This window comes from Varroa jacobsoni, unplaced genomic scaffold (assembly GCF_002532875.2).
Source record: "Varroa jacobsoni isolate VJ856 unplaced genomic scaffold, vjacob_1.0 scaffold_1022, whole genome shotgun sequence".
NCBI lineage: Eukaryota > Metazoa > Arthropoda > Arachnida > Mesostigmata > Varroidae > Varroa > Varroa jacobsoni.
In genome coordinates, this window is record NW_019213924.1 from 62,492 (window position 1) to 84,860 (window position 22,369).

A 22,369-nucleotide genomic window follows, 5' to 3' on the forward strand; every position below is an offset into this window, starting at 1 on the left:
TATTTGGTCATTTGTTTTAGAGCAACCAAGACTTTATTTTTGTGTTCGTTTTGCGTCAACGGGACTAGGGCCCAGAACGAGCTAACAAGAAGCATACTTAAGGGGCATTGCAGCCAGTGAAACTAAATACTTCACAAATTTAAGTTTCCAGATAAAAAAAAATTGATTCTAAACAGAAGCGTACCAGTTATCGTTGGAATAATCATGCAAATTGGAATATATAAAGGTGAACTGGGAGAATTAAGCCACGTACTGGTATGCCGCGGACTCTGCTCTCTAAGATAGGGAAACCTTATACACTCAAAACTCTAAGTGTCCCAACGATCCTAACGATACATATAACACTTTAGTTAATTAAAAAAATCCAGTAATAAGTACAGAAAGTTGTAAGAGTCTAGCAATGTTGCATGGCTGTAGTAATTTTGCCTTGCAAAATATGTAAAAACTTGTTTGTGGGAATACCTGAAATTATAACTCGTGTGTACTCACGACTTAACTACATTCGTTGGACAAATACCCCCAGCATGACGAAAAACTGTATAGCACCGTGAGTTAATATTTTTTTGGAGTTGACACATTGTAATGGGCGTAATAAGGACACAAAGTGATTGTTATGAGAACTTGATCAGACAAACGTACGAACATTCGCAGACACGTAAAAAAGATCGGTATGAAATCAAGCAAAAAGTTATTTTGGGTCTTAAACGACGTTTAACATAAAGCCGGATTGCACGAATATATACAATCGATCGTATATTTAATCAATATATCCAAGCGAGTATTCTAGGACACCATAGTTTATCAAACCACTGAGATTGTGATCGACAACTAACGTGAGCGATATATTTAAGTAAAGCATATTATTTACACATGCATGAATATTACGTATGTATACAGCATATCAACAGTTATCGATAACGGTGCATCCTGTAGAACGAATGGCGCACAGTAAAAAAACCAGGCATGTAACCGAATTTGTGAAACAGCGTCCTAGCTGAAAGTGTCCCTATGACACTATTATAATGAGGCACTCTTAAGCGGCACACCCGATTTAAGGAGTTTGAGTATTCGATCTACTTGGTCATCTTTCTCTATCCGTTTACGTGAGGGATCAGCTGAAACATAGTAATAATGAATAATCAGCTAGATCATTATGGGGGAGTATGGGATTGAAAAACCGGTGTAGTATCTGACTGTAATATAGGTGGACCCCAGTCGCATCGACGCTGACCATCGCTTGGATTTACTCGAACAGGCCTTACTAGAAGGAAGTGCAACCGACAGGTTCATTGTTGAGACATAGCCTAAGTAGTAGAAAAAAATCCAAGCGTATTCCGCAACCTAATTATCCAGTCAGCAGAATTAGCGAAAATAAAATCTGGCTCGGGAGGAGCGTCTGATGAATCGCAGGCCAGACAATAGGGTTGACACTTCCAATCGTTTTCCTAAGAGAAAATACGGTGTAGCTCTTAAAGTCTTTGTGGCGACCTGCAAAAAAGTAAGATATTATGTAATCGAAGAAAACAAACGTGAAATATATTAGGTTTGTAGGTTAGTCAATGCGTTGCCCATAGCTCAATCACTGTTAGGCTTACATTGCGATGAAATAAACTTGAAAGGGCCTGCATACAGAAAGCAAACACCAACGAAATAAAAAACCGTTTTCGTTTTTTAGACCTGATATACATAATATAAATGGATGTTATATGTATAGTGTACGATCATATTCACAAGTACTCGCATGATATCGACATACAAGCGTTTTACTGTGTAGAGGATAATACGACTTATATTGTACTGACAAGTCAACGAAACCGTATGTCACGGACCCACTCTGGTGTAATGTCGAGATAGACAAAAGAAAAATGGTTTTTAATAAGAATACCTATTTGATGCCAAAACTTTTCGTTACCATATAGTGTCTACACGTGACCAAACCTCAAAGGAGCAGCATATACAGTATAAATAGATATTCATACTGAAGATACAATCAAATATACACAGCTGAAACTATCTGACCAATGTCTTCACTTAAATAACGCTCACCTCGCCATTTCATACAAAGTAAATAAGGTGTTGTGGTGGTAGCATCCGATTCTTGTATTCACATGATGATGTTTCGAGGTTGGAGCCTTTCCAGTTTAGCAAAATTCAGATTCCGATTTAAAAGATCGCACGTTCCAACATTGATCCTACGCCAATTTTAGCAGCTAAAATATTTTTAATTGAAGGTAACTTATAGCTATTGTTTTGTCAGTGATGTACTATTTCTACTTAGGGCCTCAGAAAATACCTACAACAGATCTATGTTCTTCTAAAGACTTTTTGTTTTCTTTTATCATTTTTAGATAGGTCTCTTTATGCGTGAAACTTCAAAAACATGAAAAAAATACGGAAGAAGGTTTTTTTTTTAATAAACCTTGTTGAGCAACCATATTTATACACGCCATTTAGACTTTTTTCCGATCTCTTGCTAATCACACTTAAGTGTAAAGAAAAATTATAGTAAAGAAGGCTTATGTCAATCGACCCGAGTATCAGATGTGCTGGTGGTCGTTCTTTTATTCAGTGTACTGATGTAGACATATCAAGTGCCAGAGACGTCCACTGTCCGTATATCTGCAGCAAAAGTCCAACCCACGCTTCGAAAAATATTCTTGCGTTGCGGAGCCCAAACTTTACCACTTTGGTCTCTAAAATCGATTATCGAAAAAATTGCTAATGTAATTGCACTCAGCATATTACCAAGGCCAACTAATAATACGAGCACTTGTTTGCACGAAAGGCTCCCACATATGTACAATTTTTAACAGTACAAGATCATGATCTACTTGATGTTACGGAGTGTCGAAACATTGTTCAAATAACATGAATGCCTTTAGTGCACTCCGTTAAAAAATCTGCAACCATTTATTAACGTATCGGACAAAGGAAAAAACAGAGCTTATTTCATGTACTGATAAATAAATACCCGTTGGGCTTATCAAACCGTAAGCGATGTTGACCTTGATGACTTGACAGGTGTCCTCGGTTTAGCTTCCAGCTGCACTTGCTGTATATTTACAGATGGGTAGATTACAACTCAAATACCTTCTCCAACTCATCTAGGGCTTTGTGCGCCCTCCGTAATATGCGCATCTTCTTATTTTTGCGTTTCATCAGTGTTTGATATGGCTGAAAGAGACTACGAAGCTGTGACTTACTTAACGACTTATCTTCTTTGACCAGCTGTAGAAATACCCCACCTGCGCTCCTGCGCCGCGACCCGTCTCTCGTCATCAATCCACCTGACTCTTCTAGGGTTTCCGTCATCTGAAGCAAGCGTCGGCAATGTTCAATTCCTAGAAGAACTACGACATGAGCTAGAAGGACAATATTAGATTCCTTTAGGCGTTCGGCAAGCTCTTTGGTAAAGCGCACCTGTTCAGGGTCTGCTTGCTCTAGTATTTTAGAGCGTTCAATGCGAGCCAACTCGATATCGACCTCAAGGTTCGCTTCCGGTTCGCGGCGCCGCTTACCAAGGCGAGCCCAAACCCCTACATTATCTTTACGTAATCGCCGTAGCGCATCACTCTCCTCTAGTTCCGGTAGCTCTGGATCAGGCCGAGAATCGTTAAACTTTGCTTTAAAGTTGTACGTTTCGATACCGCGCGTTTTTTCTGCTTGCGACACTTCCGCAACAGTTAACTGATCGATCAATGAACTGGCAGCACAATCTTCAGCCATTTGACGCCACACGTGGCCTTCGATGGGCCTACTCGATTTGCTACAGATCTCGTTTTTCCTGCTTTGTAAGTTGACTTGCTCGACATTATCAGCCTTGTCATCAAAATCACTATCAAAAATTTCCCCTTCCGAGGGGATGTCTTGCTCGCACGTTGTAGGCGAATGCTTATTATAGACGCACTCATTGTTGTTCATGGCTATTCCAACCATAGGGGAAGCACTCTCTCATTACAACTTAACCTGAACACGAGCGATAAACTTGTTTGTTCTAGAAATGTAATAGAAACAACATTTTCGGTGAAATGTTAAACTGAAATCGGATTGAGGACAATATGGACTGCTCGTCACGCAGCAGACAATACAAGTCCTTTAAAGTATATGGTAGTACGATACCGTCGGAGTCTAGGATAAAATCATATACACACAAACAGTAATTTGACGACTTCTAACGGCGACTAACTCCATCTAACTAGAGAAATAGCAAATGCTACAGGTCACACACGGGGACATAGTGGTGATTTCTTAAGAAAGATGAGGTTTGCCGCGTTCGATTTCGTACAACAAGTTTTCAACCGCGCCAATAGGAGCGTCTGCTCGAATACAGATATTTAAGCTATGCTAGACATCACAAATAATAACACATTCATATGGGAACGTGTCATTTGCTTAAATCAGTAGAAAAAGTATGTTTAGGGGGTTGGTTTTAAAAATTAATAATGCTATAAGTGTTGTGTAAAATAGGTCTGTAGAACGTTAATTGGGTTTTCGATAGGAGCCGGTTTATCTGAATTTCGAATTTGGCGGCGCGTATTTATTACTAGCGCTAAACACAGGTCTTTATTCACATGGACTAATCTACAGTCATTTCGTTCCTGAAGTTTGGCAACAGCTGACTGATGAATGAACACATCGAGCAACGACCGCTTCGATTTCATTATTAAATTGAAGCTCTGGATGGCCAAAGAGACCAAGAACGCAGTCATACTCTGAACGCGATTTAGGTAGGCATTGCTTTGCTATGATACGCTATGACCGTAATAAGTTCTTAAGGTAGCTTAAATAATGGATAAACCTCTACTGTTTCTTTTACTTTTTGACAAAGAACTAATTGCAGAATGCCTAAAGATAAATCTGTACTGCTTCTTGTATGGAGGACCTACTGTAAAATGGTTTATTGGTTACTCACTAAAAGTCTTAGGCAGAAATATTTGCCGGAGAAGTATTATTCCTGGTAGGTAAGCATATGCTTACATAATATATGTTAACATTGTCAGCTGATTAGGATTCCTTGTTTCTACTAACAGCTAGCTGCAATTTGCGATAACTGTATACGGTACGCGGTCGGGGCTTCGACTACAGCTGATAATGCTGTTTACGACTGGACCATTTGCTCCCTTTATCCGCTCTCTTTTCGAAATTGCGAAGATGATCTGTGCCCCATTTTCCCAAAAAAATACAAATTTTTGCATATTTTATTAGAGCGCTTGTTGCTCGTACTTGCCTACCGATAGCATCGCATCGTGGCACTTCTGTGACAGTACTACTGCACTACACTGTCGGTCAACTTTGGGTTTCGAAGGTTAGAGTAGATGCAGTACTCCCCTGCTGCTCCGCTTATGCGACAGTGTTCAACGTGCCCGCCGCTTCCCTGGGCCCGACTGCTGCTGTTGCTGGCCATGATGCTGGGTCGACTGGTTTGTATTGGCCGTGTTCTGGCGCCGAATTTCCGGACCAGAAAAATGTGGCGAGAATTGCGCGCATGAACTGTCCGAATTTCTATTTTGCTGCCTGCAGTTAACCTGTAAAATAAAAGCTCGCCAAACAACTTATTGCAGCGACCTAACTGCCGTGAGCAGACGATATTTTGCTGCGTGCCCGCTATATGAAAGAGAGGAGGTGAGGTTAGGAATAGTACGCGCCCGTCATTTCTCCCGCTTAACTGCTCAACCTGCGTAGATGAATTGCACTGCCAACGGACGCCGCTGCATAAGCTACAGCACCTACTGGGTTACTACTGCTGAACACTCCTTTCTTTCTTGCTACCACTGCGACCACCCGTTGGTTGTTATTGTTTTTCCTGCGACTTCCTCCCCTGCGGCCACCAACAAGTTGTGAGGGCATCGTCGTGCTGTGGTTGTGTGGGTGTTTGTGCGCCCGAAACGACTGCCGTCGCTCGCAGCACTTCTCCTGCGAACAGATGTGGTTTCGTCGTGCTGTGTGCTATTCCATTACGACGATTTTCTTTCGCCAGCAATAGAAGCGTCAAGTTCGACTAGCAGCCTCTCAACAATTTGTTGAGTGAGATTCCGACCATGGTAGTAGTGGGGTGTCTGCTGTGCGGCCCGCCCCAATCAAACCGATGTTGTTAGATGATAGTCGTCGCCTAGTTGGTGCCTATGGCCTCTGTTACAGTGATGACGCTGCAGCTTCGGGTCGTGTTCGCACTGTGTAGCTGGTGTATAAGCGACTTAGTTATCCGTACGATTGAGGTTTGCTCAAGCTCTTGCCATAACAACTAACTGTTTCTTCTATAATTAGAACTCGTACGGGCTTCGCGGCTGCTGTTGTGAATGCGTCGAACTACAGTAAGTTCCTGCAGAAGCTCATAGTTCGAAATAGCCAGGACACTGTTATTGTTCTTATTGTTAGCGGTGGCGTTCTTCCTGCTGGCCTTTTGTCCTGCAACTGATGAAAGTGGACACGGAAATGTTGCCTATTGTTAATATCATATCAATATAAATTCCGGCTAGCGCAGGCAAGTAGAAAGATAAATGAGCACATCAGTAAAATCAGCAGTAAAGTCATAATTTAAGATCATTTAAGCTGGGGATTTTGCCTTTTGTTGATAATGCTGTAGCTACATCTTCTGTTCGGCCCAATATTACGAATTACCATAGGTGCTCATAGCTAACGCTGACAGTCATCACGAGCTTTCGTCTAGAGGTCACAAATGCAGAAACAAAGAGAAGAATGAAATAAGCCCACAGCCAGAAAAACATGAAAGGGAATTTACTAGCTAACAACATACTGAATAGCACAGAACGTCTACCGGGAGGAACCCCGGAAGATTTTAATAATGGACGTTGTGCTCGGCTGGACGAGGAACAATCAACCAGCCGACAAGTTCAGTGATTAGGACGAGAAGCAAAAAAGTCAGCAGATCAAGTGAAGAAGTGTTTATTGTTTGAAGTATTTTTGCTTAGTCTCACCTGGTTTCTACTCGAATCATACAAAGCCGGGTGCCAATCAGCAGTTAACGTGACTCTTTACCGAACTGGCTGTGAGTACGTTCGCCAAATGTTACACAAGTCACGGCGAAACGCGTGGGAACCAGTAAAGGACTGTTCTGTTATCCGGGTGAGACGTAGAAATCGATGAAAACACAGCAAAAGTGCTTAATCTGCGCTGCCGTCAAGAAGATATTATTATAGATAAGGCTCTATGCTTAAGGTAAAAGCTTATCGTATTAATTGTTTTGGATGGTCAGCTTCTGATGGTTGATTATAATAGGATTGACTTTTGCTAACTGTGTAAGGTGTATAAACGTACGCAGAGCAAGGAAATTCGTGTGTATTTGCTTTTCTCATTACTACAGTTCCATCATTGGATCATCACAGAGTTCGTTCCTCGTGCATACATATGAAACTCTTGCTCTAGATGGTTGTTAGGGAAAGTTGGTTCTAGCTGACCACTTAAGGGAGACTGGGATGGCCTCAAAAGTTGGCCGTCTCATAAAAGCAGTAACAGTTATCGATTTCGACCTTGGTATCTTCGGTTTTGTTATCGACGCTGCCGATAATAACTTTGTGTCTGTTATCTGGTGTGGCACCTTCAACGTCGTAACAAAAGAGAATAACAGCTGATGACGACCTGCGTGAGCCTATTAGTAACCGGACTGTATGACCGACGTCGTCGGTATCATCATCATCGTCGATGCTTCTGACGATGGACCTCATCCTCCCAGAATAATTCGACTAGTACACGCGTTGTTAACGGAAGGTTACGGCGTGGTGCCTACGTTTTCCCCCCTGTGAGACAGTGTTACAGGTAGGCGAAGTATTCCAGCTGCCTGGACTCGTGGACGTGTTTATATCCATAGTTTATAGCTAATTATAAAGGTTAATTATAAGTATATAGTATTATAACACGCAAGTAGCGCTACCCATGAAAAGGATTGACCGCTAGGTGGCTCCCCATGCCCACTATCTTATCTGCGAATAACTTATGTGCATCTCACGTATACTGTTTTCATTATGCATGTATCCAAACAAGTAAGTAAAACTTATATCTGGCATAGTGGAACACAAGTAGAAAAGACCTGCCATATAACTATAGCAAAAATTAGGTAATACCGTTAAAGAGGCACATATTATTATTAATGCGACAGGAGATTTAATGAAAATTTCATTTTCAATCCCCTATTTTATACTGTCGAACAAGCGAACCACAAGTGGTTTTTTGATGCAAAGGTGTCCCTCATCGAATCGGCAGGTATTTATTGAGCACTCGACAGTTAATGCCAAATAATAATTGTGAAATATGTGTATGTAGCCCGTTTATCATCGGTTCCCCTAGAATTAACCTCATGTATAGAACGGTGTTTTGAAAAAACAATGTCTGCTGTTTATTCACACTTTGTCTCTAGTTAGAGAGGCGTTTTTCTTCTTTGAAGAAAAAGAATAATCAAGGTCTCATTAAAAACGATAGAAATGGATTTAAATTACTTAGACCATTAACTAGCTTAGGTTCTATTAGGCTTTGCACATTTACGTTGTCTCATTTGCTTTACAATGGACATTGTTGTCTTTGGCGCAGTACATTCAATTGCCGCTCAATTTCAACAAGATCAAATTATATGCATAAAGATTGTTTTTAGTTGGCCATAAATTCTACAATGAAATTATGTGTATCCCGTCGTCAGGTTTTCGTACTGTAGCGAGAAGTGACATGCGCGATGACATCTTTCATGGCATTTGCTTCTGTGACTGCAATAGCATGAACTAACCGGTTTATCAGGCCGAAAAATTGTTTATCCCTAAAATTGAGGAACGGCTCGTTTTACTGTTACTAGAGGCGGCACAGAAGTAGCGGCAATGTCCGCAGCAGCGGCTGTGAAATCGTGTCGTTTCAATCAGCCGTTGTAGCTGTCACTGCCGCTTCAGTTCCTGTTGTCTGTTTAAGAAATGTGTGACCCTCATAAGTAACTGGTCATCGTTACAGTTCGTCTGAATCGTACATGTCAGAATACTAATAGTTAGGTATGAGTATTCAAAGAGTCAGCCGCTGACGCAAGGGTTTAGACATAAAGTACAGCACACAATAAAATGCTTCAAGCGAGTGCTACGAGCGTTTCGGTTTTGTTCGACGTGATGAGTCACCGTAGAGAAAGAAGCACCCATTGACTAATGGCTGGTAATAGCAGTCGTAATAGTGGTGCGAATCGTAGCGGCTTTTATTTTCTGCTCTAAGGTCATGTTGGGGAAAGTCAGATCTGCGAGAGACAATATTGTTGCTTCAGTCCTAAAGTAGTTGGGCATAGCAACTTCAAGAGTAGGACGGTGGGAATAAATGCAAGCTAAAGGCAAATTTACGGGCAGACTGGAATGTGATAATTTTTATGCAACATCTAGTCCCGCCCGTTTTGGTTGCTGGCCTAGAAATGGAATCAGAAACATGGCAAGGATATTGAGGAGATCTAATATATGGTGTCCGAGACTTGACTAGTAGTCTCTACTTTAAAAGCTAAGCTTTGCTAGGTGATCTAAAAATGGCTAGTATTTTCTATCAGTGACAATGAGTGATTCAAAAAGAATAATTTGTTTGTAACATAATTCTGAATATAATAGTCGAACAATTGATAACTCATTCTGCACAAAATAAGGTCACGTTGCTTTATACAGATGCTCTTACAGTTGTATATTACGCTCTGGCATTAAGTACTTGCACGCGCGCTAATGGATTCAGACTAGCGACTTCTTCGATTTGGAAACCAGCTTGGTCATTCGGTGCCGGAAATAATGTAATTGGAAAATGTTTTGTCTAAAGTAAGAGACAAGTGAGACGGTCTAGTTCGAGACCGGGCCTCGTTTCGTCCTGAAAGGGGCCAGCTTTCTGAAATAGTGTCCAGCGATGGTACCTAAAATTCGAAACTTTTACTTAACTGACTCAGCTGCTACTGCTACGTCCCTTATAAGGGCTTCAAAAGGCAAAACATTACCTAAATTTGCATTATGCCTTATAAGCATGTAAACTATACATATATATATTGCATTTATATATAAAGCGTGTAGTATGCCTGGTATACGGACAACCTCCTTTTGTAATTTTCAATATTATTCTTATTTGTTAATTGTATTAAAAATCGAGCCTGAAGTGTTCTACGGAGGTATCCGATTTTAGTGTGCTTTTTAAAAATGTAAGACGCAGACAGATAGCTTGGATGTTTTCCTTGTGGAAAGACTGAAATGATTTCGTATTTAAAAAATATACCCAACTAATCAGCGTTGGGACACGTATTGTTCGTATACGTGGTATGCACTACATACTTTACTAAAAACGGCAATTTTCTCTAGTCTGTGTAGAAAACTCCTGATGCATGTGCTGTGACTTCGTGCCGGTAATAGGTGTGGGACGGTTCAATCGACCTCGACCCAACCGCCGACAGTTAATAATACATATATAATGAATACGAGTTATTCCGAACTAGAGCACAACATAATGGCCGCTGATGCCGGTGGAGTTTGGACCAAATTAGGAGAACACTGTGTATGTGACCAACTGCTCCATATAGTGTTTTTTTGATTTTAAACAAAGGCTGCGTGCAATAGGCATCGTGCAGGCCGTTTCTCACCTATCATACGTATCGACGTTCAGGAAAGCCGACCCAAGATAAACGCCCACTTGAGACATATTCAAATAGTTTAGTATTTCGTTACTAATAAATGGTTTTCATGGAATCGAAATAATGAATGGAAGGCAACAGGTCGTCCTTGTTTCGTAGAAGCTTTCAGTATTATTATTGTTACTGTTATCATTATTCGACGATTAGATGATATTATGTATAAGCAAAAAAAGTTCACCCTATGCCAAATAGATATTATTAAAAAAAAGGATACAAAAGATACGCAAGTATATTGCTATAAAGGTGTCGAAAACTGAATGACAGCTAGCAATAGTAAACAAGAGTTTGTCTGTTATTGCCGGAAATCCGACAGTCGTTCGAAATATCAACGGAAACAGTTTTAATCAAACATTCAAATTTCGCTGTTCCATAGATCAGTCTTGACTGAGTTAACAGTAGCGGCGGAGAGACAGAATAAACCAGGTACCAAAATTGAGAAGTCTGGGTGCATATGCTAGCTAACTAGGTGTACATGGAGAATACGATACGCTGTGTTTTGCACATACAGATTATATTGTTCTCTTGAGAGTGATACTACAGGCTTTGGCTCGTATTATGAAAGAACCGTATTGCGATGTTAGCTTGCAGCGAGAGCATTTTGTGATTCTACGGGAACACTGTGAAGGAACATGGAGAAGTGCCATTTCAGCTGGCTAATCGTCAACCCATACAAACACTGTTCTGCTATATCGAATCATTATACTTGTGACGTATAGCAGAGTCGTGTATTGAATAATGTGATTTTTTAGCTTGCATTGAATTTTCAAATATCTCCATACTGTAGTGATAATTTAAACAAAGGTGATTTCATGACAAATCGACTGCGAAAAAACGCATAGCATGGATACGTAGGCGTTTATATTGTCCGTACTTATCTATATTACTTAAGGATGTTTCACAAATGTCATGGCCAAAAGAAGAAAATGAAAAAAAAAGTGTAAAAAAAAAGCCTTGTGTTAAATCGGAGATACGATATGTATGCATCGAAATGCAGACGTACTTTTTTCAAGTGAATATTCAAGCCACACTTTGATTTTATTAGTGATTATTAATACATGTTTCCCAGCACTATTTATTTATCGATTTATTTGCTTTACTCTGTCTGAAGACTATCATTTCGTAATGCGAGCTTCTGTAGAATATAGGAAATTAAGTTGCATTCAGACTTGTGACCATCATCTAAGACAATCGTATATTTATAACTGATTGGGTCGCTGATGTCTCTCAGTTGAATCGGTTTCATTTTTCTGTGTTATAAAGACATCTCCCAGCCGCTCAAGAAGACTCCTGTTGTTTAAAGAGTCAGTTGATGCGGTGCTTATCTGAGGACAATCTCCTTGCACAATTTCCACTATTGTCCCAGCATTTTCCCAGCATTTACTTACATGTGCTACACGTGTAGGTATGAGCGAAAAAGAAAGAAAATAGAGTCCCGACACATTTATGATCCATATAGTCGTATAGTCTTCAACGAATTCTGCCCTAGGCACCATTTAGAAATGATATGATCAAATAATCGATCATTTTTGCGGCTTATAATAGACTCACTCGAGTACAGCACTACCGTATGAGCCCAATTCAAACGGAACTGGTTAAATAAAAAGCTCATTATTAACTGGATTCTTACCTGACAATAATAATATTCTTTGGTCTTGTTGCTCGCAAGTGAGATACGAACAAACAAGTGACCTAGATACGTGAAATACTTTGAAGTAGCTAGTCTGAAGATATGGCTACGAAACTGTTGGCATAGTATATAGATGAACTGATTTAAGCAAGATGAGCTAATTTGGTATTAGCGATCCATATCTTTGGGCGTGTAGGCTTTTCAGTTGAAAAAGAAGCAACACTTTCATGTGTTTTTCTACCAGGAAATAGAGCTGTTCGGAATTTGGACCGAATTGGAGAAAGTGGAATAAAAGCATTAGTAGCTGATAACTGGAAAAAAAGGTGGTATGGCAGAGCGTTAGATTACAGTTTAGTTGGTGCAGGTTTAACTAGGTTGGCTCTTTTTCGATTGAAACGCTAGTGCGATTTAATGGCTAAATACTTGCTCGATGCTTAAGCGACCTATCAGCAGACTAGTGATCTGCTGATCCAGTGACTGTTCTTCCTGTCACTGATATATTTTATCTGGAAGAATATCGATGAGATAGAAGGGATGCTGTGCAGAAAACAAGAACGCCATGTTGCAATCTACCGCTAAGTAGACACATAGATACATAGAAAAACAAATAAAGAAGTAAGTAAATAAAGAAGTTATTTAACGCAATTGAAAAAATATAGACGTATTATGGCTGTAGAATTGACGACAACGGTTTCGCAGAGCTGAGCGTGTCTGTAATCGATGTATCGAAATGAACGGAAATTGTAACAGAATATCTAGACAGATAGCTTTGCTATTAGATTAGGAGAAAGGGTTCGACGCAGGAGGAATTTGGTAGAGTTGATTTTCAAGGACGCTTGCGGGCAGAGTTATCTTCAATTTAAACCGTTTGATTATGTACAACACTATAGCCCTACCCAAGTTAAAGGTGTCAATATGAAAATGGATAACGTGCTCGAAAGCGCTGAAAATACCATGAACCTGCAACAGAACCTGCGCATCACGACCGGCGTGCTGTCAAGTTGGTACAGTCATATCTAAACATTATATGAAGTTAACAGTTATATATAAATATACATTGTTCATGATTTGTGACCATTAAAATCAGCATATATATATATATATATATATATATGCTGATAAATCAACCTCTGGCCCTATCGTGGAGATATATTTTGATACATAAAAATAAGCGTATACGATTATAGCAGTATACTTGAGTGACGCAAGCGTTTTTTTATTAAGTTAATAATGTCGACGTAGCCTGAATTTTTTTGAGTTTTTGCCATTAGGCATTATGGAATGCCATTAGGCATTCCATAATGCGGCTATCTGTTAACGCGAGACAGGAGTGTGTACCACGTACCACTCACAGACATAGATTATTCATTAAGGACAGGTCGATGTAGCCTGAAAAAAAAACATATTATTTTTAGTTAAACTTTCGCTATCTTCATTTTAACGAAAAAAAGGTGTCGATTTGAAACAGCAATGGCTTTTCAACATATTAATGCAAATGCGAATTAGAGCAGTGTAAAAAGGCTGCGGGCGTGTCTAGTTGGTAAGCGGAGCACAAACACGGCTGTAAATAGTGGGAATATTTGTACTGGTAAATAAGTGTTTACAGAAATGTTCCTGGAAAGTAATTTTGTCATCATCTATGAATATCGGGCCACTAGAAAGTTTTCAGAAAGACCAAAGTGGCAGATTTGTTTGTTATGCCATAAATTATATACCTTGTACATGTCCCATCTTGCAGTACAGTTATCGTAAAGGCTAAGAAGGATAAAGTATATATGGCTACCATTTTACACGGGGCTAAAGCATGAAAGCTCTAGCCGTAACCAGTAAATTAATCATTTAAAACCAGCCGCCGAGTACTTTGTAGTACATAGCTCATTTATCATAGTAGCAATAACAGAAATAATACTAATAATGATAATGAGATTTTATATCCTGCAAGTAGCAAACTTAGCAGCACGCAAAAATACTGAAGCTTCCAACTTAGTTCAGATCAAATCTGCACACGTATTAGGTCGGATCAGTTTTCCGACTTCCATGTTTCATGTTTGGGATCTCTACGTCAAAATCGTAGTGGGCTGGACAGGGTGCCAAATCTACAATTATGCAATCTCGAGTTCGATCTCCTGACATACCCTATGATTGTTTCAAATGATTTCAATCGTAATTTCAACTTACCTTCTCATATACTTTTAACCAGTGTGAATATCAATAAACTTTCTACTCGTAATTTATTCTTTGGAAGTTTTCTAGTTGATTTTTAATACACTGAGGGGTTTCTGTTCTCATAGAAAATATTCGGATTTGGCCTTGTTTCGAGTAACACATAATAGTAGGCAATAATTTTATTGCCATCGCCAGTGATACAAAGCTCAAGCAGAGTTTATCCGCCACGTATGTCTCGATACGCACTGAAACGTCCACTCTTGTAGCTCACACAAAAGTAACACTGTGGAAACCGAATTGAAAAAAATTCTTCATGTCTCATTATTTTTATGTAGATTTTTTGTGTGTCATAGTCTAGTGGTCTCTTTTGAGCACGTTGAATTTCTATCTCAGTTTTAATGTGTAATAATAACAAATTGGGGAATGGACTAAATCTTAAAAAAAGAGAACTTAATTACAGTCACTTTTATGTTTGTCTAATTGTATAAAGGCTCTACAGGAACTATGTCTATTCATTTTTACATATGAACGGTATTCATAAAGAAAAAATACGTTTACGTGAGAAGGTTTTTTTTTTTATATACGAACGATATTTTTGGTTTGTGAAATTCACCAAATAGCTATCGATCTGGCTTTTACCTATGAGGAGCAACACTAACAGCGCAATCATAAAATTACACACAGTCAAAACCACGGTGTGATTAAATAGAAAAATACAAAGCTGAGTATTTTTTATAGACGCATAAGTATCCTCGTTACGAACCAGTGAGTTTATCCTACTATGCTTGTGCTGTATTTATTTATCTAAGTGTGTGCCTGGGCAGTTTCCCTTCCTCCCAATAAAGCTTATAGCGTTAAACGTATTCAAGTACAGCCTCCATATTCTTTTCGGTTTTGATTTGTCTATGCAATGGCCTCTAGTGACACTCTCACATATGTATATATATATATATATATATTCAGAGAATTATAAGAACGGTCATCCAGGAACATCGTTGTGGTTAAAAAAATGTTTAAATATGTTTTAATCGGTGTTACATTGTGGTTACAAGATGCGTTAGTATCTTAGTGATTGTTCTGCCCCAACGTAAGTGGACCTACGACGCATCCTCCGTAAAGAGGCAAACTCGAAATGTTACGGTCCAGCGTGTTAAGTCACAAGATCAGGACAGGAATAGATTTTCGATTGATTGAGAGACTGGAAGGCCAAATCTGCCTGATATTTTGCACAAATATAGTTGAACTGTTGTCCAATAACGCATAATAATATGCATAGCTACCGGGTGCTGTTGCGGCGCTGTTTCGTAACGTTAGTGAGAGTGGTAAGGTTTTTGTCTTTTTTTTTTGCTGAGAAAAACGTGTTTGTATCCACTTGATCTCTATCATTCGAGTTTTATATTCGATATCACCGCTAGGCATTCCATCAGACTGCTGGCCCTCAGCACGAAACGAAGTCTGTCTATGCCCGGGTTCGAACCTAGCTTCCGTGTATTTTCCTGTTAACGTTATATATATCGTGTGGTCTAGGTTCAAACCTGATCATCGAAACACGATCCGTTTCGTGGGGGGCAGCTAGCCAACTGTCTGATGGAATACTTAACGGCGATACCGGATGTAAGACTCAAGAAATAAAGCATCATGTTGATCTATCCCAATCTGGTGACAGACAAATATGTTGTACCTCAGATTGAAGTCAAACCCGGTTACTGTTCTGAAAATCATGTAGGAATGTAGCCTTAGAAACAGTCACGTTAGCACAAAAGTGTATTTTAACAATAGCGTAGCACTTTGGCTTATCTAGCCGATAAGCCCAGTTCTTCAAACTGTTCCTTTCAAAACAAGGTTCCTTCAAATATAAAAATAGATTTATAATTGAATCTACGGCAAGAATAGAATTATGGGGCATAACCGTATTTCAAACACGGAAAGTCGAATACTATGCAGGCTCATAGCACATAACAAAATTGTTACACAAGCGAGTGACAAATCCCGCAGTTTCTGAGTGCGTTTCTCTACGTGGCACCAATGCATGTTATTTGCAATACTTTGAAGAAATACATTAAAATAAATGCTTTGTAAATGAGGTACGTAGTTGTCAACAACAAAGCTTAACATGTGTATGCAATGCCGATATTTGATAAAAATTATGTAAGACCGTGTTGACTACCTAAATAGATACCTAGAGACCATTTCCGTCCATAGTTGTAGAAACTGCACTGTAGAAATTGTCGTAAATTAAATATTGATGAATATAAGAAGTGCACCGGTGTCACAATTCAAAATATCATCAAGTACATCTTTTTATATTCATGATGGTGCGGTGGCGACGCTAAAACTACGGGAAAATGTATCTTATTTACGAGGTGAAATGTCCCTATGCCTAAGTGTGGGTCGACAGCTGTAATACTACTATACTATATTTTTACTATTAAAGTAGTATATTTTGTATATGGGGTAATGCGGTTAAGTGCCACAGGGTTTTCCTTTCTTACCACTGAAAGCTGTTCGTGCTATACAAAACAGTTGTTGGGTTAAATGACCCAACAACTATAACACGTGACCTGTTGTGTTGGTAACAAAAACTGGTAAAAAGCTACAGATTTGCTAATAGAACGGGTGAGGCACGAAATGCGACGTGTGGTCAGTGTTAAATTTCTTGACCCTCATAATATCCCAATTAAAACTTGTTCATCTAACCATAAAATTAACAACGCGAGTTGCTCCAGATTATGTCAGATTAAACTATTGTAACGCGTACTTTCTGCTATTCAGATACGATGGGCGGACGCAAAAGACGAATGAAATTCGCTTTCCTGATAGTATACTCGATGTCGGCCTGTTAGGTGTTTTGTAGCAATTGAGTTTTAAAGCAACTAGCAGATTTCGGAGACAACTTTTGTCTTACCCCAGTATCGCATAGATCGTAAACGAGCACTTCGTATTATTTCGCAAATATTCTATTCAAATGACCCATGTGATACATTAGTTTACTCAGCAAAAGTAGATCGTATTGCAAAAAATATTTAATTTGAAGGACACTGTTACTTATACGTTTGTGTGTCACGTATCGTAGATTTGTCCAATGAAGACCAATAGACACCGGGAATCTTCTTTTAATTTTTCTAGTATGTATATAAAACCTTTGTTGTTTTTCCCAGATCGTCATTTTAATACTCTGAATGTTATATTTGTGCCCGTTTAGCTTTGAGTTTAACGCGTTCCGTACGACAAATATTTAACAATGCGTCTTCTAATCTAACAACCGATAACATCAACAACAACAACAACGATGAATGTCGTATACAGCTTTTCGGTTACTTTTGTCACATTCAAAATATAGTCGCGGGTCGAGCTGTAGAGCAAACGGTATAAAATATCAATGTGCTATTGTTACATTCAACATGTAGAGTTCTATTTGATTCAGGAAGTGTCTGCCGCGGTAGGATTGCTTATAGCTTACAAACCACTACATGTAACTTGAACGTTCTCGGCATCTTAGTATCGATCGATACAGATGTATTCTTTTTCCATTTATAATAAGATTCAGTCTCGGGGTTCAACCTTCCCCCATTATTTTCTCGTTTGGTAGTGGTAGTCGTGAAGTAGTACCGCACATTTTCATTCATTTTACCTTTTTTTTTTTTCTAAGGTAAACAATTTTCGGTAGCATACAAACATATTGTTGAGCTGGGCTTTTTACACCAACCCAATAAATGGTCGACTTGAAGGCTTCAGGCAGACTGGATAGCTCCTTTACTTTACTATATGTTTGGCGAAAACATGGATTGGAGCTTATTTTCCACGCAGAGATGTCGATGTGCTAAAAAAAAAAAAACGTTTTCAAAAATTTGCCCTTTGATATATTTTTAGAAATCAGTCAATAAAGGCAGTGTGGGTCGTTTTGTAGTCTATTTAGCGTGCCCGTTATGCCAGCTCTGCAACTTCTTTCGAAACCCAACACAGTTAGCCAACACCGTTAGACTTTATTGTATTTAGTGCGGTGACTTGTTAGATATTGCGCCAGCTGTATCGAAGCCTTAAAGTCTATTGTTGCAGTGTTATGTTTCATCTACCATATTTTAAAGGGATTCGACGCATTCACAATATAATAGCCTGGACCTAAATACTTTTATCTGTCATCTGGGCGGCCATATGACCTAACTTGTGTTTATCATCGATCGTTCCCAATCTGGTATTATTTATGACTTATGTCAGCTAATCTTTTAGAGTAAAAAATACTAAAAACATAAATTGTTCATACGTTGAGCGTGTTCAAATATCGGATTTTTCATTGCCGAAGTTAAGAAAATCAATAGCCCAAAGCTCCTTTAGTGAGAGGTGACCTGTAATCTCACCTTCAAAAATTTCTATAGATATTTTGAGCCAACTGCTTATTTAGCAAACTGTTTTTCTTGCCGCTAGCCTTCTTGAATGGTCCACCGGTTCCGACTAACCCGGAAGTTGTCTTTGGTATAACGGTTCTCATGACTTTATGCCGAACCTTCTCCATCCTCTATGAGGAATACTTTATCTTGTCGATTGTGAAAAACATTTTGAAATTATATTAATGTTATTACCAGCTAGTCAGAACATGATTCAGTTAAAACAAAGAACTCAATGACAGCACTGGGCAGATAAACTTACCAAAAGCATATAAGGTTAAGCATCAGTGTTGATTTATATTTGAAAATATATTTTATCTATAGCACTATTTCTCAAGCCATTATGTATTAAAAGTTCTTCCACGAAAATATGAAAGGAGGATTGTGATCTATGACTGTAAATTTTTTATAGCCATGTCAGTTTTTCAGCTGATTTATATTCGGCGACCCAACTAGTCCCAAAGTTCACTTAAACTGAACTTCAGTTCAATTTTGGTGAATTTTGAAGTCGTAATATAATACTATTAAGTTACTTTTGAGTCTATCTAGAGGCAGCGTGACGCCATTTAAGGATCAAGAATGTATTGCGTTTTATAGATTTAATTTTAGTGATGGCATACTGACCAGACTTTTATAACCCTTATCAATGCATCTCATATTATAGTTGTGATATTATGTTGCACCCGTATTTCTTTCAAAAGGCGATCATCAATAATTTTGTAAGAGTCATTACGTCACCCGTTTGTATTTCACGTGTATTACGTCATGTATTATTCATGTATATTACGTCACCCGTAATGTTTTGTATTTCTTGTTGAATACGTTCATAGGCATGATGTTGGAGGTTGGACTTCGTGTTGTTCGCGGGCCAGACTGGAAATGGGGCCAACAGGACGACGGGGAAGGACATCTTGGTACCGTTGTCGAAATTGGAAAGGTAGGATTTTTTTGTGCACTTTACTCATGGTCACAATGACTATAGCAATTCATTTCAGTGTTCTCTAAATTCGAATGACGTTCTGCTCAATTATGCGCTACATTTGCTTCACGTTATTGCAGGCTGGAAATCCCCACTCGCCTGAAAAAACTGTAGTGGTTCAGTGGGATTCGGGCGGTCGCACCAACTATCGCGCCGGCTATGAGAAATCCTTCGACTTAAGGGTTTTTGACAACGCACCCGTTGGTCAGTGTCAGAAGTAAAATTTAATTTATAAATACGTTTTTTTTTGGAAAGAAATATATCTGTATGAATGGTAAGTGGTATTTATTGTAACTGGGCCACGCTATGTGTGTGTAGAAGTGTGGACTTACTATGTCAACGTTATTAACTACTTTTAAATGTCTTCCAATTAGCTGAGAGCAAATCAATTTTTGAATGCAACCTTAAATCGAACCCATTGCTTGCGCTCTGTTGCTGATGCTTTTTTTTTTCTAGTGTTGCCTTTACTGTGCTATCAGAATCCAGAATCGTATGGGGTGCGAGCATAATCCGGAATCATTTACGATGCGCCGCTCGGCGTTTAGGTTATACGCTCATCCGCAACCGTTAACACAGAAGAACGCTCGTTTTAAGCAAAAAACATGCGAAATGGAAGCAGGCGGCGGTCATGGCCTAAACAAAGGAATTGTTGTCAAGATAGAAATAAACAGAAGTTGCTTATTAATATGGTACTCATATAATGCACCGTATGCGGTACATCGGCTACTTCAGGAATATAATCGAAGTCAAGCAGATGTTTTCTGAAGAGTTTAAAACCAAGAGGTTTTTTCACAGTCGTACCTTCTTTAGCACTTCTGAGCTTGAATCATCCGGCCGTCTTCTATTTATCTGCGATCATATAATCGCTGATGTCAATGGCTGAGGCTATCGCTGGTTCGTTCCTTGCCTCAGCTTATGAACCGTAGTGGCACCGTGAATAGGTTTCGTTCTTTACGCTAGAGACACTTACATTTTAACCTATTAACACTGTTATGACTTGCTTGCTTGGGTAGGCCATCTTCTCTTTAATACCGTCGATGAAACGCATAACTTCCATATCAAGTGTATCTTCAAATATAGATACCGTCTAATTTTCTTAGCCTCAACCCTTTAATTGTTCCATGCGACAGCAGAAATTAGGTGCGAAATGGCTCTCACGTGACATCACCTACATACATAGCTTACTCTATAAACATCCTGTTCTTCTGATTGCTTTCTTTCGTAAATGTAAATTGAGACGTTTAGATACATTGGATAACGAACAAGATCTGAGTGTTTTAAAATTATGATTCTTCTTCTTTTGGTAATTTTTTTTATTCAGCATATACATTGAATATGGCTAACTACGTATCATTTTTAGTTTCAACCCTATAATATGAATACGAACACCACAGGCCCATATTTTGCCTACCGACTTCGTGCATAATTATTACTGGGCCTCACAGCCATGCTTGGTGCCAGTCCTTTACGAATCTTTTCCGTCGTTATCTAGTTTAATCAACTAAGACGTTCATTCGTGACATCGTTCGTATTAAATATGTGCTTAATTACGTATACCATGAAGTACGATACCAATATTGTTCAATTCGACAATGGCATATTCCAGTTTTCTGCTTATTTATCGCGCTCACATACATCTTGTCGACTCGTAAAGACCTTATGTATCAAAATATAGACCATTATTTTCTTATAACATATGTTTCTTATATATCAGTAAGCGCTCTATCTGTTGTGCTATTATCTGGAGCTTTCAGGTGTGAAACATCCCAACATCGTGTGTAACGCCTGTGGCTGCCAGGGCATTGCGGGAATGCGATGGAAATGCTCGCATCGCAGCTGTTACGACTTCGACCTTTGCTCGCACTGTTACCATGACGATCAACACGATTTAACACACCCTTTCACGAGATTCGAGACCCCCAATTCCGATGGAGTAGCTGTGGGGCCACGAGCTCCCTTACCAGGTCCAACTGGCTCACCTACGCACCACCCGCTACGAATACCTGCGTCCGGTATTTTCAAAGGCGCCAAAGTTGTACGCGGTCATGATTGGGACTGGGGTAACCAGGACGGTGGAGAAGGCAAACTTGGTGATGTGGCCAACGTTCTAGGTAAATGTCAAACAGGAAATATCTTGAGTGTTAGAATTGCGTATATTGTCAATGCTTCTTTGACAATTCACTTCAAAAGGTTCAGATTAAACACGAATTGTTTTGTCTTGGCAGGGTGGGAACAAGAATCAGGACGAAGTGTGGCGAACGTGACTTGGGCTTGCGGATCGATGAACGTGTACAGAGTGGGCCATAAAGGGAAGGTAGATCTTCAGTACGTGACCGCAGCACCCGGTGGCTTCTACTACCGGGAACATTTACCGGTTTTAGGTGTTATGCCGGCGGGGGCTGCCGGCGGTGGCCCCATTGTTCCAATCTCTCGTAGCAATCAACCACCGCGGTTCTCGGTAGGAGAGCATGTGAAGGTTCAGGTCGACCTCGAAACGCTAAAAGCGTTACAGAATGGCCACGGCGGGTGGAACCCACGGATGGCAGACTGCGTCGGGAAGGTAATCTTAGTTTAACAGACTTCTTGCC

The 22,369-nt window shown here is 39.5% G+C and overlaps 2 protein-coding genes and 1 long non-coding RNA gene across 5 annotated transcripts in view; 1 reads left to right on the forward strand and 2 right to left on the reverse strand.

Moving 5' to 3' along the window:
- LOC111265898 (phosphorylated adapter RNA export protein-like) lies at window positions 1-4,312 on the reverse strand. Its single transcript, XM_086970713.1, has one exon. It carries the CDS (start codon window positions 3,934-3,936, stop codon window positions 3,076-3,078), a length of 861 nt encoding a protein of 286 aa, XP_086826839.1. The 5' UTR covers window positions 3,937-4,312; the 3' UTR covers window positions 1-3,075.
- LOC111265900 (uncharacterized) lies at window positions 1-5,580 on the reverse strand. The gene is made up of 2 exons (XR_002683746.2): window positions 5,232-5,580; window positions 1-1,488 (listed from the first exon to the last, which is right to left on the reverse strand). It is a non-coding gene; the product is annotated as an uncharacterized LOC111265900 (long non-coding RNA).
- Window positions 4,582-22,369, forward strand: part of mib2 (E3 ubiquitin-protein ligase mind bomb 2) — a 24,819-nt gene continuing 7,031 nt past the window's right edge. Inside the window, exons 1-6 of one of the 3 annotated variants that reach the window (XM_022842882.2) lie at window positions 6,121-6,311; window positions 7,576-7,773; window positions 19,633-19,739; window positions 19,862-19,985; window positions 21,536-21,892; window positions 22,007-22,341. In XM_022842882.2, coding sequence (XP_022698617.1) covers window positions 19,635-19,739; window positions 19,862-19,985; window positions 21,536-21,892; window positions 22,007-22,341 — 921 coding nt within the window. In that variant the 5' untranslated portion in view covers window positions 6,121-6,311; window positions 7,576-7,773; window positions 19,633-19,634. Of the gene's footprint in view, window positions 4,728-6,120; window positions 6,312-7,575; window positions 7,774-19,632; window positions 19,740-19,861; window positions 19,986-21,535; window positions 21,893-22,006; window positions 22,342-22,369 lie in introns of those variants that run through there. The other 2 variants (XM_022842884.2, XM_022842883.2) reach the window with 2 other exon arrangements.